Below are 17,336 nucleotides of genomic sequence, written 5' to 3'. Positions count from 1 at the left end.
TATACAAGCTACCAACATGACCTAGACATTAGACGTAGGCTATAGACATTATGCACCAACAAACTCCCCCTTGGATATTGCTGGAGTCTTCAGTCAGGTCTTCAGAGCTTTCTTTACAACGACTTGAACTTTTCTTCCCTCGGCTTAGGCTTTTTCATCAACAGCTTCCTAAGCTTTTTGTTCTCTTCAACCTTCTTCTTTTCCTCAGCAGCCATTCTTTGAACAACAGTTTGTCTTAACATGTTGTCTTTATCTTCACGAGCTTTTCTTTCCTTCTCAGCCTTTCGAGCTTCTTCTTTCTCAATCTCTCACCGCTTAGATGACCATTGACTCTCAGCATTAATTCCTTTCTGGAAACAGATGGATACAACCCTCTGAAACTGCATAGCCTGGTCTTTATCTTCAGCTTTAAATCCAATCTTGTTAACAAACAAACATTCAGTGTCTTTTGCCGAGCAGTTAACCAACCACAAAGGATCACAAAGATGTGTCTGATTTCATTTTTAGCTCTGTAGGTGATCACATCTTCAGTTGACAAACAGCTGTATACCCAGTACAAGAACCACTTATGAAAATCTTGCTCCATTTTCGATACTGGAATGTTCTTTATAACTCTAGGCTTTTTTACATGCAAGATCGTTTCTTCAACTCCAGTCACTGGATCTACGCTCTTCACTTTCTTCGGGTAGTGAGGTTTCCAGTGTTTGAATCCTCTAAAGGCTTCAAATTTCTTCAAACCCCAAATGGGTACATCATGCTTTCTAACAGGATAGTCCAGAGTTATAACTTTTGACAACTCTTCGACATCCCACCAAGGTAGTGACATGATATCCTGTATACACTCAAAATACTACACTCCAAATTCTCTCCTGATAGCATACACATTTACTTGTGGCAAGAATCCCCAACTAATAATATCTCCCAGTGACACATCCCTGTCTCTTTTATAATACTTCAATGGCCGCTTAATTTTCTTTCTGTACTCTTTCTAAACCATTTCTTGCGTTCTTCGCGCTGTGCATCTTTTGTAGTACCATCAAAGTTCTTATCTTTCAGACATTCAACAACTTTCCTTCTCAACTCATCTACATTCTCTTGACTGAAAAATTCAACAAGAGTTGGAAAGTTTGAAGTATCTACATTCACGTTCTCTTCATCGCTGCAGTCTTCAATCTCAACCCTATCATAATTATCTGCCTCTTCAACATACTTGTACTGATACTCGGGTTGTTGATTCATATCAAATGCATTCAACTCTTCTTCAAAGTCAAATTTGAAATTAGGATCATCAACACGCGTCATCTCTATAATATCATTCATGGTGTAAGTATGCCTGATTTCTCCTTCCTCAACTTCAGGCTCTAGACGCAAAATCAGCTTTTCTCTTTTATCAACATTTGGTTCATCAATGTTCTCCCCCTCACCTGTAGCATCCTCAGGCTCTTAATTTACATCATCATGAAGATAATCCTCGACATTCTCTTCATTAGACGCTTCTGTAACTTTAATTCCTGTGCCACCCTGACCATTGTCATCATCATCATCATCACTGTGACTACAAGCAGAGAATACATCGTCTGCATCATCTGCCTTATCTTCATCATCATCATCTTCATCATCATCCTCCTCAACCTCTTCCTCGTCATCAATAACATCATCAATCAACACGTCTTCCTCAAAAATACCAGAAAACAGCAGATATAGGACGTGGATTTTGAACAGGAGATTCAATTACAGTTGATGGAATAATTGATCTTTCAGACACTTTAGGAATACCTTCAACACCCTTGCCTTCATTCTTCATCTGAGCATCAATTTCAGCTTGACATCGAGCTCTAACCTCTTCAACTTCAATCTCTTCAAATCTCTGCTCAACAGACTTTCCAAGCAAGTTTTCTAACACTTTATTCAGCATGTATATCTCGTGTTCTTTCATTGCTTTAGCAGATTCCAACTCGTTGTTCTTTAACTCAAAGTACTTGTTCTGCTCATCTCTGCGTGCTTTCTCTTCCTCTAATTCAGCAACTTTCACTTTAAGAATATCAATCTCTGCCTGATCAGCTTCAACTTTGTTTAACAATGAAGAGTTCTCAGCTTCAACTGACTTTACACGCTTCTCAAGTTTCTTTTCCCTATCCACCAACTTTTTGTTTTCAATTAACACTTCCTCTACTTTCTTTTCTAACCTCTTCACTTGCTCATTATTCGCAAAGTCGAAATCTCCAATATCATCAAGAGGAATATTCACTGGATTGTTTGGAAAATTTCTGAATCCAGAAGATCCAGGAGTTGTTTGGACAGGTGGTTGTGTGGATGGTGGTGTTTGGAAAATTTGTTGTGATGTAACAATAGGTTGTTATTGGATTGGTGTTTGGTGTGGTGGTGATAGATGTGGTGGTGAAGGATGTGGTGGTGATAAATGTGGTGGAGGTGATGGTGGTGGTGTAGGTTGTTTTGGTGGTGATTTATGTGGTGATTGAGGTGGTGATGGTTCAGGTGGTGGTGATGGTGGTTGACTTGGTTTTGATTTTGGTGTACGTTTAGGTAACTTGACAATCAACTTTCTTCTAGCTGCTTTTGAAGAAGTCACACTCTTTCTTGCACTTGTCTTCTTCCTACCACCAGATGATGGAAGTGTCTGAGACTCTATAACATGCTCAGGAGATGGATTATACAATTCATCATCTTTATCTTCTTTCCTCTTTCTCTTGAGCTGCTTCTCTTTCTCTATTTCGGCCTGAATTCTCTTTGCACGTTCAGTTTCATCAATATCTTCATCAGATGAACTTGATGAACTTTTATCTTCATTATCACCTTCATCACCAGCTGTCTTCTCTGTTTCAGCATTATAATCAGTAAGAGATTTCAACAACTTTGCAGATTCAGGAGACAAACGAACATCTCCTTCAACATTAACTTCAGCTTCAGCTTCACCTTCATCTTCCTCCTCTGATTCATCAACAAGCATAGTCTCAACATTTTTCTTTTGACGCTTTTGCTTTGGTTGAGAAGATGAGCCCTCCTCTGCTTGAACTTTCGGAGTTGATTTTCCGCTCCTCTTATTTTTCTCTTCTTTTAAGAACCACTCGTTTCTTGTTTCTTTGAAGCCTTCAAGTGTTTTCAACTCATCTGCATAACTCTTTTCTTTCATTTCTTTGTCATTCCTCCACTTTTGATGATCAATTGGATCTGGATCTTGGTAATTTTTGTCTTTGATGAACCCAAAGAATTCAGCTTTTGTTGATGGCTCTGGATGGTTTAGGTGATATCTGGCCAATTGTTTCAAAGACTCATTATCCATGCAGAATATTTCCAACAGATCATTGTTTTCATCTCTCTCCAAATCAGGATAAGCATGGTCTAACATCATCTGAACAAATCGTGGATAAACCCAAGTCTTGCTTTTCGAAGTAATATTTTCTACCATGTAATGAAACACAATCTTTGAAAAGTTATACTTCTTGTTTAACACGAGAGCTGTCACCATGTTCATTTGATAGTCCCTCATCACATCGTAACCTCCCTTCCTGTGACAGAGAGCATGTAACACTGAATGCATGAGAAACTTCTAAGGCTTGGAAAAACACGCTTTCAAGTAGTTAGCCTTGTTCAGTGGTCCTCTATAACCCATCCGCAACATGCAACCTTTGACCATCCTCTCTAGGAACTTTGTCGGAGAATTTTCATCGTCCGGAAAGTCTATAACCTCACGTACAAGCCGTTCTGTGATAATGATCGGTTTATTTTCATCATTCAAGCTCACAATTGAATTTATTGTTTTGTGTTCTTCGTCATACGTTGCGTTTTTCTAGAATCGTTCAATGTGTGATTTGAAAACCAGATGTCGATTTGTCAAAGCTTTCTGAATCGGCAATCTTTTCATAAACTCCAGAATACTCTTGAATTCGGCCATCTTTGGTATCTTCTCCTCATCGTAAACACAACAAATGTTGTGTAGTGGATCAAATATCAAATTCGACGCCTGAAAAACAACAACATACAATCAAGTTAACACTTGGAATATTTTTCAACAATAAACTTCATTCAAACGAAATCATTTCAAACGAAATCATATATTCAAACGAAATCAACAGTTCAAACGAAATGATTTTTTCACACGGAATAACATTTCAAACGGAATAGCCTGATTTCACACGAAAACAGCTTCAAACGAAATAGCATGATTTCAAACGAAATCAACTTCAAACGAAATAGCTATTTCGTGTGAAATTGACATTTTCATCACAGTGTTATTTCGTGCGAAATACCTTGTAAGTTCTTTTGAAAATGGCAAAGTTACAGTTTGAACACAACATGATCAGATGATGAAATTGATTATATGGGTTTGTTCTTTGATGAATTCCGAGCATGTGGGTATGTTTTATTTTCATTTTTGATCAAATACAAACCCTAGATCTACATTCAAAGTTTCAGATCTATCGATTTCATACGAATCTGTCAAATTGAAACCCTAAGCAAGATCTACAATTCATTGCGAGTTCATGGGTGTGTTAATCGGTCATTTTTACATACAGATAAACCCTAGATCTATGTTTCAAGTCATGTTCATCGCCGACCAAACGAAATTAGTTTAGATCTGGGTCAAATCAACAAGTTTTCTCACCTTTCCCATGATTATAGTTGAGTAAACCAACTAAAATCAGAATTATAAACAACAATCGGGCAAGATAACGGCTTGAAATCAACGAATTTGATGTTTCATTCGAAATCGCCTTGACAGGGACTTGAAGCGAAATAACAGAAATGATCTGTTCAAACGAAATCAGTCCCCTTTATATAGACAACCTTATTTCGTGCGAAATAGGCATTGAGGCCTTTTCAAACGAAATCATGTTCAAGCGAAATCAATGTTTTCAACCGAAATCTCATTTTCAAGTGAAATAGTTATTTCGTGCGAAATAGCCATTTCGTTTGAAATTGCACTTTTTCAAAATTTCTCAAACTTTTTAACTTTTCGAGATTTTACCATCACACCCAGTTAACCAAGTCCAAGTTAATGACCTTGGTCAACTGGTTAGCCTACCAAGTCCAAGTTAATGACCCTGGTTGACCAGTTTATGAAGATGTTGATTTTCTGAAACTGATTTTAGTTCAAATTAATGAACTTCTAAACTTTCAAGAAATTACCAACACTTTTTCTCATACTTCTGCTTACCCAACCCTCATGATCCAACTTGTTCAGCACATAGAACTCTGATCATCTGTTCCCCAACGTCCATTGTCGAAAATAAGATGAAATGCAAATCTTTTTGGATTTTATAAAATGCTAAACAAACAGACAATCTTTTTTGGATTTTTTTGATAAGCAACAAACTGTACACACAATATTTTTGTGAGCGTGTTAGGGGATCATATCAGCTGCCGACAAGATACGAGTACCGTTAAGCTTTTATTTCATACACAACATTAAACAATTTGCTTTGATTGTCGATATACTGATCCTCTTAAATTTTCACACAAAGTTCAATCTGTTCAGGATACGGATTTAGTGTTTTAAGATCTTGACTTTTACACATGTACCACCTCAGAATATACTCCCGTATCCAGATCACTATATTCAGTCTTACAGGTGAGTGTACACTAATGATATCTGTAATTGGGTGAATGCGAGACCGTGAGAGCTCAGGCTAGAACTTCCGTTCGTACAGAGAGATGACGGCTCGACTTTCGGTGGGTTCCCTTTGGGAATCTTTTTTACAACAGCACATGATTAGCATTTTGCAATGTTTCATCATTTTTTATGCTGAGGGGAGGCTTTACGAATAAAGTTGTGCAGAGTATTATACGAGGACTAGGCATTGCTTCCGCAAAATCAGAAGTCCTGGTATAATACCCTAGATATCATCACGTACAAAGACCTAGTATGTCAGAAATAGGATCTTTCAAACGAGATTTCAGGGGTTACCTATATATCCTGGAGATGTTCCCCATGTAAAAGCAAGTTATTATTTTTGTTTATATCCCAAACAAATCTACTAAATGTGTAAAAACCTATCGACACATCATTTGCAAGACTGCTTAACACATTTTTAACTTTACATATCTTTATCGTACTGTATCTGTCTAGCTGATGTACTATCATTTCCCCTTTTTACACAAACTCTTTTTCAGTTTTTCATTGTTTTTGGATTTTTTAGATTTTCTAATGTTTTTGGATTTTGAAATTTTATCATGTTTTTGTATTTTTCTGCAAACTTTCTCCCCCTAAAAACAAAGACATATTTTTGTGTTTTTGTTTTTATCAAATGCAGAAAATAAACTGTACAAAAACTTTGACAACATGACGCGGATCACATCAGATCGCCGTCGTCCCGGCTTCACATTCAACAACCCTCCCACAAAGCAAATTTTTTAACCCATTTAATGTCAAAAGATAGTTAAATCTCTTTTTGTCAAACAGTTTGGTGAAAAAATCAGCCCTCTGTTCATCGGTGTGTATATGTTCGATTCGAATCAATTTCTTCTCGTGACAATCACGGATGAAATGATGTCAAATTTCTATATGCTTTGTTTTAGAATGGTGAACCGGGTTTTTTGTTATGTTTATCGCTGCCTCATTGTCCACAAATATAGGCGTGTCCAAGAACTGCAAACCAAAGTCTCGCATCTGCTGTTTGATCCAAAGGATCTGAGAGCAACAACTTGAGGCCGAAACGTATTCAGCCTCACACGTAGAGAGCGCTACTGAGGTTTGTTTCTTGCACTGCCACATGACTAGTCGAGTTCTGAAGAACTGACAGCCTGCAGTGGTGGATTTAGCATTTTGCTTGCAGCTACCAAAATCCGAATCAGCATAACCTGTGAGAGAGAAGTCACCAGACTTAGGATACCACAAGCCGGTGCTTGGGCAGCCTTTCAAATACCGTAAAATGTATTTCACAATCGTCAGATGTGACTGTCTTGGGCTAGACTGATAACAGGCGCATAAACACATCGGATACATGATGTCCGGGCGGGAAGCAGTAAGATACATCAAAGATCCAATTATCGACCAGTAATATGTCTCGTCCACTTTCTCTCCACTCTCATCCGGACAGATTCCGTGATTCTGAGCTAGGGGGTTGATGTTGGAGTAGATTCAGACATTTAAACTTCTCCAGAACATCGTTCACGTATTTGGTTTGATGAATGAAGATTCCTTCGGGCATTTGCTCCACCTGCAGCCCTAGGAAGAACTTCATCTCCCCCATCGAGCTCATTTCAAACTTTCTTTTCATCACTTTCTCAAAATCTTTACACAAATTATCATTTGTCGATCCAAAGATGATGTCGTCGACGTAAATCTGCACGATCAATAGATGCCCTGCAATGTTAGTGCATTTAATGTCTATCGCCTTCGTCAATCCGAGTCGTAGCGAGAAACCGAAGTAATCAAGTCTTCATAGTGTCATATCTAGTTAAAAGGCAAGGTGGCAATCTTGTAATTAATGAGAAATCTCATTAAAAGCCTTTTGGCTCATTCGGAGATTTAGAGATTTATTCTAGAGAGAGAAAATCTAGAGAGAGAAAGTCTCTCTACGTGATTCACGGCTTTGTACACGACATCATATCAATAGAATCACGTCATTAGTACGTTCTTGTGTGTTCGATCACGCACGTTCACGGATTCCGCACGTCGAACGTTCGTTACGCAATCGAACGGTGTCAAAACCGGTCCTACAAGTGGTATCAGAGCTAGGAGCTCGATTGCACGATCAAACACATTGATTCGTACGAGAATTCAACGATTTCAGATCCGAATTTCATCAAATTCTTCATGTTTTTCGCGTTTATCACGTTTTCACCGAAATTCGTCAAATTGAACGTGATTTTACAGTCCGAATCGGCTGAATTTTTGATATATTGTGCGAAATCTTTGATTTACAACCCTACCAAGTTTCAGATCAAAACTCCTAGCCGTTTAGGAGAAATTCGAGTTTTTAGGTCCGGTTTCGTGATTGACAGCAGGTTTCGCTTCAAAGTACTGAATGGTTTCGCTTAAAAAAACACATATAATTAGTTTCGCTTGAAAAGAATGAGTGGTTTCGCTTGAAAAGTACAATATAATCAAGTTTCGCTTGAAATATCTGTTGGTTTCGCTTGAAAAAATACGTTAAAACTGTGTTTCGCTTGAAAGTAATCATGGTGTTCGCTTGATTTGGGTTCCGCTTGAGTTGATCGCTTGAAGCGGCTTTCGCTTGAAATTGACCTGTGTTCAGGTTTCGCTTGAAAAAACGTATCGAGTTGTGTGTAACATTTATCGAGGTTGTCAGTTGGTTGGGATAAGATACCACATGCTTGTGTCGGTTTGCATTTGATAGATGATAAAGATGTGTAAGTCGATTATAAAATCAAGTATCACAGGTCTCGAGATATAGAGATTCGCTTTACATGTGATAACCTTTTAGAGGTCAAATAGAATTGTTTTGATATTAAGGGTTGTCGGGTTGCATGTGAATTCATTTGAGTTGTGTCAGGCACATGTGATTTGTTCTTGGTTCATTATACAATTTATTGAGACAATAAATCTTTGCAAGTATCATTGAACGACCCAATCAAAGTGTTTCAAAGTTGAAACTTGTCGGCCATCTTTTTAAAGTCACAAGTAAATAACCGGTCCAATGAATGATTAATATGAGAGGCCCAATGATGTTTTGTATGATGACAAGTTATCATAGATCGTGCTTTTAAAATCAAGTGTGGTGATTTCATTATTGTTGTCAAACTACTATCATTTAAGGCCCAAAGAAGTGAGTTGATTTTAAGTGTTGTCCCAAGTAATCTTAAACTAATTAGATTTGAGTGAAACATCACTATTGTCGGCTTTAGTGGATTTGTTTTTCCAAGTGTAAAAGCTTACGGTCCAATCAGTGATGGCCTAAGTTCATTCATTTAGAGATTTCTTCCGAACAACATTTATCCGTGAACCGTTGACAACGAATCTTAAATTTGGCTTCACAAACACAATTTCACGTATTCGGTTCAGTTTAAACTGATTATTTGATTGTTGGTTTGCAGGTGACACGAGGCAATTTACAAGGTAATTCACAAATATAAGTTCATGGCGAAAGATGAACCTATTCCGTGGAAAGATAATAGAACTGAAGAACAAAAATTATCATACAGAAAACAAAGAGCTCATTGGAAGATGATGATAATTTCTCGTATTTACCATGAAGCTAAGAGAGCAAATAGATGGGATGCTAATAGAAAATGTTACCTTGATCCGGAAGGAAACATTGCTGTTGATGATAAAACTCTTAGTGAGGAAGCTCTAGTTGAATGTATTGCTGAAGAAGAAGAAGCTTTACAGAGAAAATGGTGGGGAGGTGATGTGTGTTAGGTGTAATATATTTTTGATGTATATTTAAACCCTTTTTACACTTTTAGCCAAGTTTTAAATTTATAAAAACACGATATTCACTAACACTAAACACACATATGGGCAAGTGCACCCATCGTGGACGTAGTATAGTGTTGGTAAGATACCGAGGTCGTCTAAGGACACAAGAGCTTTTAATACCGGTTTATCCTCAACGTCTAATCAAATCAAAAAGTTAGAAAAATGTTTTTAAACTAAGAAAATAAAAACTAACTAAATGCTGAAAAATAAAAATAAAATAAAACTGATAGACAAGATGAATCACTTAGATCCGACACGTGTATTAGTATAACCTTTGATTATTTTCGCACTTTTGCACTTGTTTAAGAGATTATCTTAGTTATTGTAGTAGGCCCCTCCTTTGAAGGCGACGTTACCCTCAACCCAGTAGTTTGAGTCAGCAAGGATACAATCCTAAAGGGTCGGATTATTGAAAGATAATGAGTTAAGTTATTAATGCAAATTGTGGTAGGCCCCGCTTTCGGCGGTGACGTTACCCTCGGCTAAGTAGTCTGAGTCAGCAGGGATACAGTCCTAAATAGCCGGGTTATAGTATTAATAGTAGTTAACTTATGAGGGGGTCAAAGAGTTTGGATCTTCGCCATCCAATACCTATGGGCATTGAAGGAGATCCTACTAAATTTGACCCAGGTCCCAAGCAGGACCTCTAAACGCTGAACAAGGGCAAGACCCTTACCAAACCGTTCCCTTAACCCCCGACCAGGTAGCCAACATACCTCCATATAGACCGTGGAGATATGAATGGTGAAAATCCTTTATTTTATATAGACAGTAAAATAATGCCAAGACACCACGGACAAACGATAAGGAAAGATCACCTTCAACATAAGCAACTAGTTATTAAAGTCATTAATACAAAACCAAATAAAAAGTGCAAAAGATTGAAAATAAAAAGTATTATACTAAACACTTGTCTTCACCAAGTGATGTAAGAGACTTAGGCAAACATGGCCTTGATTGTCAAGAACTCTTACGATCAATCTTGGATCACGAGACGACTCACACACTCTACGATGGACAATGGATGATGGTGGTGGATGATGGTGTTAAGGTGGTGGTGGGTGGAGGATGAAGTGTGAGAGAGGTGGTGTGCCAAGGGATGAGATGGAATGAAACCAAGCACTCCTATTTATAGGCTGAACAGAAGGCTGGGCACGGCCCCGTGTCCACTGGACACGCCCCCGTGCCCGTCTGACACTCTCTCTCCTCATTAATTGTAATTCGCAATTACAATTAATGCGCCTGCTGTACTTTCACCACGCCCTCGTGCCCGCTGGACACGGCCCCGTGGTGGGCAATGGAAGCTTCTATTAGTTGTCTTTTATGCTGCTTCTTGGGCACGGCCCCGTGCTGGCTGAGCACGGGGCGTGTTCAGACTTCTGCTTTCTCTTCTTTGCTTTGGGGGATGCGGTTGAGGGTCCGGTCAGTCTACTTTTATTCCTTTTCTTGTATTTATGCTAGAATTAGTTGTCTTTTTTGCTTCTTTTGTGAATTTGAGCTCATTTCATCCTGAAAATACAAAAGGAAGACAAAAACACTCTTTTTCCAACATTAGTACTTAAAAAGGGTTAGTTTTATGCCTTAATTGATGTGATTTATAGGTTGCAATTTACACACATCAAATACCCCCACACTTGAACTTTTGCTTGTCCTTAAGCAAAACTCTTTAAATGTGGCTTACACTCCCAAATGGAATAGGTAGAAGAGAAAGTTTTTGGCTTGTCATAGAGTGTTGGGAATCCAAGATCTTTGTAAGTTTTATTTTTATTTATCTACAATCCTATTCGTTATGATTTATTTAGAACGTTTCACAGGATAAATTACTTATTCGGGCATAGCATGCCTTATTAAAATTCCATTTATATACAAGTTCACATACCTCACGGGAGATCACTCAACACTCGGCCGAAGGTGTGTTTTTTTTAGTGAATCACTCGAGAGCGGCATGGAACTTACGCCTTCCATAGGCTTGCCAAGCAATCAATCCTCCTCCTTTTTAACTTTCTACCTTTGTAAATATCAAGAGGACTTTTTGGGTGAAGGGTTAAGCTTGGGTTATGTGACAACCGGTAATTAACGCCTCTTAATTGCGTGATTAACAAACGATTAAGGCGATAATAAATAGTGTTTAAGGCATGAGTTAACTCAATTTAGGCCTTTGGAGTGCCTAGGAACGTCTACCCGACTTTACAGTGCGCGAACGGTGGTTTACGGAGAAACCTGTTGAACGGAAAACGACAACGAATTGAAACCGAATGAAATACTGACAACGCCGAAAAGTACAAATTTTATACGCATAGTTTATATTTATAAATTTACTTTTGCGAAATTTTTACGCCTTCGAAAGACGCAAAGCGTAAACGTGAACGAAAAACGCGGAAACAGTAATGCACCGACAATCAACCACGAATCGGAAGCACCAAACTCGAATTACGTCTCGATATTAATATATCATAAAATATTTAGCTTCGTTTTTAATTTTTACTATCCGTAGTTAGAAACGGATCGAAAAACGAACAAGGAACGACGAACGAAACAATTTTTACGTGATTTAACGCGAACGATCGAACGAACATGTCAGACATTAGTTTTCGACGTAATTTTTAGTGTTTCAGCTCTAAGATTTTATTTTACGACAACTTATGACACTCGGTTGCGAAATGGGCTCATGGGAATTACGGGCCACTAGAACTCGGGAATTGGGTTTGTGGGCCTTGGGCCCAAGCCCAAAGCCCATTAACTAAAAATCCTAGTATATATTTGTAGCAACACACTTATCCCCTCATTTTGAAAACATATCAAGTAACCACGCACACACTGTTCTCTCCTTCTTCCTCATTATTTGTTCTTCCAAACCCTAATCAAACTAACTTATCACAGACAACCTCATGTTCCTTGTCTCTCCCTCTATCTAAAATCCGGCCGACCACCTCCTTGGTGGCGGTGGAGGCGGCACACGGTGGCGGATGACCAGCCGACAACACCAACATCAGAACTCCCCTCCTCCTCCAATCTCCCTAAACCGGCGACAGGTTAGAAGTAGCATCGCCGCTCACGGCGGCGGCGGTGGATCTGGATGGCGAACCGTCGACGGCCCCGCCGCTCACGGCGGCGGAGATTGAGGGTTTTGACGGTGACCGGCGGCGACTGTGATCCCAATGGCGGCGGACGGAGTCTCGGTCCGATGGGTTTGACGGTAACCCCCCCCCTCTCTGTTACTTCATTTCTTTTTCTTTTTATTGAAGTTCGACGATGACGATGGTGATTTTATGTCAAGATCAGGTTGTACTTGAGCCTCGGTTCCAGAGGTTCACACTTCAGATCAGTATCGGTGACTCGGGTTCGGGTCACGGTCGGTTTGAGTCAACCCGGGTCAGTCTTGGTCGCACGAGTTCGGGTCAACAGGGAGTTCACACAGTTCGGTTTGGGTCAAGGCAGTTGAACGGACGACTCAGTTCAGATCTGGAAAATGCTTGGTTTGGATTTCGGTTCGACAAGGAAACAACACCCATTCAAATGCGGTCAAACGGGTCGACTCGGGTCAGACGAGTCAACTCGGTTCAGCCGGTCAACCCAGTCAACACAACGGGTTGACTGGTCAAACTGGTCAGACCTGGTCAACAGACGGTCAACTCGGTTTGACTTGGTCAAACCCGAGTCAACTCGGTCAACAATGGTCAAGCTGGTCATTGCCCGGTCAACACGAAGGACCCGGTAAAGTTTTAAGCGTAGCGAATTAGTTACGTTAGATTTTATATAGTTAAACGCGAAACCGAGCTCGACCGATACCGTTAGTGGTTAATTACGTTTTATTTTTGTCGTATTTGATAAAGATTTAGTATATATTATGTGAATTGACTGAATTATTGTTGAGATTTAACAAAAATACGACGACTTTTATTGTCGGGCTATACGAAAAACAAAGGGAACTCTGCCCGATTTTCCGCAAAAATCCGAAATATCAAATATATTTGTATGGTATAAACGCACATATCAAAGTTCGAGTTTTCTTGTAGAATAAATACGAAAGTATATTTATTTTGGCAACGTATTACGAATTTCAGAACAAAGTTATAAAATTCCGACAAACTTAATTTACTACTTATAAACATGATTAACTACGTTATTTCAAAACACCGATAATTCGAAATACTAGAACATTTTCATATAATAAATATGACGTTTCTATTTATTTTAAACCTCGACTTTTCGAATTACTTGAACATGTTTATAAAATAAATATAAGGTTTATATTTATTTTAAACGCCGATTTTATACTTTCTTACTAACAAAATATAGTTTTTATATTTAGTTCAAGCGACTGAATTCTGAGTTATATATTTTTCAAACATCACGGCTTAATATATATGTATATATATGTATATATTTATTTTTATCTTCCGACAACTACAACGACACGAACCACTATCCACATACGTATTCCTAAACGCGACCACTAACACGACGATGTAAGTATATTTATATTAAATATATAAATATATATATTCTAAACCATTCGAAAACTAAGTCGTTTTCGAGAATTAGTCTTATCCCGATTATCAATGGGATCAAATAACAATAGATTAGTTATTTCAAACCAAACTATTAACACCTTCCCTCGTAGAGACGTTTTGTTAACGACTCGGTAGAGCTCGGACACGTAGTATACTACGTTTAAATTAGAAACTTATAAGTATTCCTTCGTAGGAATGTCATAGGTGCACGCTAGCTAATAAACGTTCTTGGAACAACACTTCGGAATCACGCTAGGCTAGCATTGCACAGGAATGTCAAGGTGAGTTCATAACTCCCACTTTTTACTGTTTTACATTTTTATAAATGTTTTCGGGGGTGGAAAGACATGCAAGTTTTGCAAAAATAAACAACTTTTCGATGAACGAAAACTCATATTTATAAACCGTGTTGCGAATGAATTTCAAGGAACTTAAATGGTTTACGAATGATTTCGATCAAACATACCGGTTTTACAAATTTGATTCGCATATTACGAAACGTGCATGATTTTCTAATGGGTACGGGCGACACAGTCGAGGTGATTCGACACAGTCGAGGTGATTCGACACAGTCGAGGGGATTCGACACAGTCGAGGTTATTCGACACAGTCGAGGTGATTCGACACAGTCGAGGGGATTCGACACAGTCGAGGTTATTCGACACAGTCGAGGTGATTCACACAGTCGAGGTGATTCGACACTAAAAACCGTCTACACAGGTTGAGTACTTCCTATGTCGCCGCATACGTTAATGTCCTCGCGAAACATTAACGATCAACCTGTTCATAGACGCTTTACATACCCATTTACAACATTAAAACTTTCCTATATTCATAAGATTCATTTGATGGAAACTCACAAATACATGAATTACAAACTTTGGTAACGTTTTTCAAGTTATACCTAAGTAAGAGGAAGCGCTGATCCTGCTTACAAAGGTTCGTTTGGGCTTGACCCATTCTCTCTCGTGCAATGCACAAAGACTATTGTGGGCTAGCCTCACAGTTTTTCATATATCATGCCAAGAAAATAATTTTACTAAATTTTCTCAACAACTTTAAAACCGGTTATCAAAAAGATTTATTTTAAATCTTTTCAAAACAAACTATGAACTCGCTCAACTTTATGTTGACTTTTTCGCATGTTCTTTCTCAGGTTGCATTTTCAAAACTATGGAACGGTTGGAATAGGAGAACCCATGGGAATTCGAGTACTTAGCGGCGTTCATTTTCGAGAAGTCTTAGCTTATTTGCTTCCGCTGTGCAATGAAGATACCGGTCCAGTCACGCCAGCTCTGATATTTCGGGGTGTGACAGGTCAAAGGTGGGTGGTTGGGTTAGTGGTTAGTAAAAAGGGCGAAAATCGTAAAAAGCGTCGGTTTTCGTGACACACCTTGTTTTTAGTGACTCTTTATTTTGAAGTATTTCTCCAAACAAGCTTTTATATAACTTTTGTTTGTTTTTGGCTTCATCATATATATATATATATATATATATATATATATATATATTTTTGATAAGTCACATAAAATAGCGAGCTTACGAAAAATCGAGCTTGTTACTAAAATAAAGGGTGAAAAATAAAAAAAGGGTTTTTGGTGGGTAAAAAGGGTTTTAGGGTAATGAAATGAAAGGTTTAGGCTCAAAGGGGCTAACTAGGGGGATTTTGGGTAGGTGGTAAAAAAAATGAAAAATAATGGTGTAGAAAGAAAAATATGGTTAGTCCTAATGCCTCCATCACTTACTTACTTGGGTTTAAGTTGGTAAGGACCGGGATGTATCGTCGTGGCAAGTTCTAGAGTTGTAAGAACCAAGCGGCTATTCACACAAGAAACGAAAAATGAGCATTTAGTCTAAAGATGTATATTTGTATGCTCAATAAAGGCTCAAAACTCACTTTTGTGGGAATGGGTTTTTAATGCGATCAAGTATATATAATCGAATTTTTAACTAGACTTGTTATGCCGTTTTGTAATTTTCTTATGTTGGTTCTTTGTTATTACGACGCTATCGGTTGTAAATTTGTAAAAATATAACCTTTTTAGAACTTGTTATTCCCAAATTAAACCAAGACAAGTAAAAAAAAACGAAAAGTTTTTTGAAAAAAATTTGGGGTGTTTAGCGGTTCCAATAGAGTTTTGTGTAAGGCTTGTAATTAGGATTTGCAAAATTCAAGGTTTTAGCATTCCCCCCACACTTAAATTACACATTGTCCTCAATGTGTCCCAAAAATAAGATTTTCGGTTGATTAGAATGTGTAAAAGTGGGTTAAAAACAAGATTTTATGGTACTGGGTAGCTAAACACGGGGTGGTGTTGGCTGAGCACGGCCCCATGTCTAGACTGCCAGTACCAAAAGTAAACAGAAGGCTGGGCACGGGGGCGTGTTCAGTGAGCACGGCCCCTTGTCCAGATACCTGAACTGGGCATTTCTGCAGAGTTTTGGGCACCGGGGCGTGTTGGGTGAGCACGGCCCCGTGCTGAACTTGCTGTAATGAAGAAAAATTGTCGGAAGGCTCTGTTTTTATGTATGGGGTGTTGGTTCAAGCTTCCCTTAGCATCCTTCACCATCCCGAGTGTGTTTTATTCCTGAAAATTAAAAACTAAACTAGAAAACATAAAAGTTAATCTAAACTAAACTACGGATAGTTCCGCGGAATGCCTCCGTGGTGCGCCACGTTTATAAGGGTCCTTGGCTAGACCCTCCTTATCAGGTGGTTCTGGCTCATCTTCAATTAGGGGGTCATTATTGCCAAAAGGATATTTCATTGAGCGCTCAAGATCTATGTCCCTTTTAAATGCCCCTAATTGAAGAGGTATATTGTTAAATTTCCGGTTTTTCAAAGCTTTATGAGTTTTTACAAAAGGTTTTCCCAAGACTAGAGGAGCGTCATCGAGGATGACAAAGTCGGTTGGAATAACCTTTTGATTTGCTTGAACCAAGACATCCTCAACTACACCGATTGATTTTATTACTTTCCGGTTGGATAGAAAAATGGGTATTTGAAGTGGAGCGAAATCACTAATACTTAATTTTTCAAAAATGTAGTTAGGCATTATGTTAACACGAAGATCTTTATCAATGGTGATATTACTAATAAAGGAATTTTGAAAGAAACATGGAACCGGTGTGATGTTAATTTCAAAAGTGTCTTCTTTTATTAGTGAAGTTTGATCATTAGTTAACTTAACACTCACTATTTCTTTGATTTTAGCACTAGTGTTTAACTCTTTTAAAAACTTTGCATGAGGGGTTACTAAACAATGATTTTTGAAAGTAGGTGACAAGAGGTTAATTTCTTCAAAATTAGACTCTTCTTGTATTTTGACATTATCGGACTCACCTTTTTCGTTGTTTAACTCATGTGCCGGTTTTTCACTTTCTTGTTCTTCCATTTTTACACTTTCAACTATCTCTAC

The 17,336-nt window shown here is 38.4% G+C and overlaps 1 protein-coding gene across 1 annotated transcript; it reads right to left on the bottom strand.

Annotated features, from left to right (window-relative positions):
- Positions 1-1,443: 1,443 nt before the first annotated feature.
- LOC110919277 (glutamic acid-rich protein-like) lies at positions 1,444-3,487 on the bottom strand. The gene is made up of 3 exons (XM_022163550.1): positions 2,550-3,487; positions 1,736-2,267; positions 1,444-1,674 (listed from the first exon to the last, which is right to left on the bottom strand). The coding sequence occupies exons 1-3, from the start codon at positions 3,485-3,487 to the stop codon at positions 1,444-1,446; spliced, it is 1,701 nt and encodes a 566-aa protein (XP_022019242.1).
- Between the last annotated feature and the right edge of the window lie 13,849 nt (positions 3,488-17,336).

This window comes from Helianthus annuus, chromosome 16 (genome assembly GCF_002127325.2).
Source record: "Helianthus annuus cultivar XRQ/B chromosome 16, HanXRQr2.0-SUNRISE, whole genome shotgun sequence".
Lineage (NCBI taxonomy): Eukaryota > Viridiplantae > Streptophyta > Magnoliopsida > Asterales > Asteraceae > Helianthus > Helianthus annuus.
Note: the sequence above shows the minus strand (reverse complement) of the source record. Positions and strands in the feature narration are given on the sequence as shown.